We start from the raw sequence: 1,876 nt of genomic DNA on the forward strand, positions 1-1,876 counted from the left end.
GGTTAAGTCGGGGGATTAAGGAGGAAGAAGAAGAAGAAGAAGAAGAAGAAAAAACGAAGGTGATGTTAAACATCGTCTGCTAAAAAAAAAAAAAAAGAAAACGAAAAAAATAAAATGGAGTTCATTTAAAAAAAAAAAAAAGTTTTGGACCGTGATTTGTTCGTAATTAAATATAATGAGAGAGAAAGAGAGAGAGGGAGGGAGGAGGGGAGGGGAAAGAAGAAGAAGAAGAAGAATCATATCTGATTTTCTTCTAATGGCAAACAATAATAATGAATATATAAAAAAAAAGAAGGGAAAAACGAAAAGGAGAAACGTTAAAAAAAATGACGTGGCAGTAGTGAATAAGGAGGAGGAGGAGGAGGAGGAGGAGAATGATGATGATGAAGATTCGCGATTCCGATTTTTGGTTGAAATGTTTATTAAAACTAATCGAAAAGATGTCTGAATAATAATAATGATAATAATGATGATTTTTTGTATGAATGAGATCGATCGACGTTAAGACGTTGGTTTTAATTATTATTTGCAAATGAACGTGTCAAAAGACAAAAAAAAGTTTTTGTATCGATTCGCGCGAACAACTCGTCTTTTGTTGTCTTTGTTATTATTATTATTATTATTATTATTATTATTATTATTATTATTATTATTATTATTATTATTATTTTAATTGCGTTTCTATGATTTTTTTTTTATTAAAAAAATAATAATAATAATAATAATTCAATCTTTCCTTGTCTTTATATTCCGTCGGTTGTTGTTTGTTGGCTATTGTTTATTATTATATGATTAATTGCCGAATAGAATAATAATAATAATATTAATAATAATGATTATTGATTATTGATTGTTTTCTGACTCATTCCTCCGAATTTTTTTCTTTTCCGTCTCTCTCTCTCTCTCTCTCTCTCTCTCTCTCTCTCTCTCTCTCTCTCTCTCTCTCTCCTCATTCTTTTTGTCTCTCATTTTCCTTCTCTCTCGTTTTTCTCTCTTCTCTCTCTCTTTCTGTTTCTCTTTCTCTTTTTTTCTTTCCTTTTCTCTCTCTCTCTTTCTTCTTATCTTTCTTTTTCTGCCTCTGTTTCTTCTCTCTCTCTTTTATTTCTTTTTTCTTATTTTCTCTCTCCTTCCTTCTTTCTTTCCGTCTCTCTTTCTTCCCTCTTTTTTTGTCTCTCTTTTTTACTTTTCCTTTCTTTTTTTCTTCCTCTTCCTTCTTTTCTCTCTCTTTCTTATTTTTCTGTTTTTGTATCTTTTTCTTTTCTTTCCTTTTCTCTCATTTATCCTTCCTTTTCTTTTTTTCTCTTTCTCTTTCTTTCATTTATTCTGTCTTTTCTCCTCTTTCTTTTTCTTCTTCTTTCTCACACACTCACACACACAAATTCAATTTTTTAATGGTGAAAATTTCGCGCGAAGATTTTCGAGTGTCTGTTCCCAAAAAAAAAAAAAAAATTATCCTGCCACGATGTATTGTAAATAAATATATTTTTAATTTTAATTTTTTTTTTTTGGTTTCAGAATGATGGTTAAAAAAACAAGTCGAAGAGTCTTTAAACTCAGATGATAATTAAATATGGCCGATATAGGGCCTAATCTCGTGATGCCGGACGAAAGAGCTGCCGGAGTCATTTCCGGTTCGGATCCTTACAGAGAATTGGAATTATATTTGGAAAAAGTCAATGTAAGTTTTTCTCTAATCTACATCAAGTACGATGATGATGATAATATTATTTTCTTCTGCTTTGAGTAATTAAATCTCAACATCTGTACTTAGATATCTTATATCTCTTTAACTTGCTTATGGAAACAAGGAAACGAATGCGAACAAAAAAAAATTTTTTTTTTTTTTTGCGTTTTTTGCGAACGAGCGAACGGATGA

At 30.1% G+C, this 1,876-nt stretch overlaps 1 protein-coding gene across 1 annotated transcript; it reads left to right on the forward strand.

Moving 5' to 3' along the window:
• Window positions 1–1,570: 1,570 nt before the first annotated feature.
• Window positions 1,571–1,876, forward strand: Phum_PHUM492410 (uncharacterized protein; the record flags this gene model as incomplete). Its single annotated transcript, XM_002430605.1, has 2 exons — window positions 1,571–1,678; window positions 1,772–1,876. 2 exons carry the CDS (start codon window positions 1,571–1,573, stop codon window positions 1,874–1,876), a joined length of 213 nt encoding a protein of 70 aa, XP_002430650.1.

Source organism: Pediculus humanus, genomic scaffold (assembly GCF_000006295.1).
Source record: "Pediculus humanus corporis 1103172108260 genomic scaffold, whole genome shotgun sequence".
In the NCBI taxonomy this organism is placed as follows: domain Eukaryota; kingdom Metazoa; phylum Arthropoda; class Insecta; order Psocodea; family Pediculidae; genus Pediculus; species Pediculus humanus.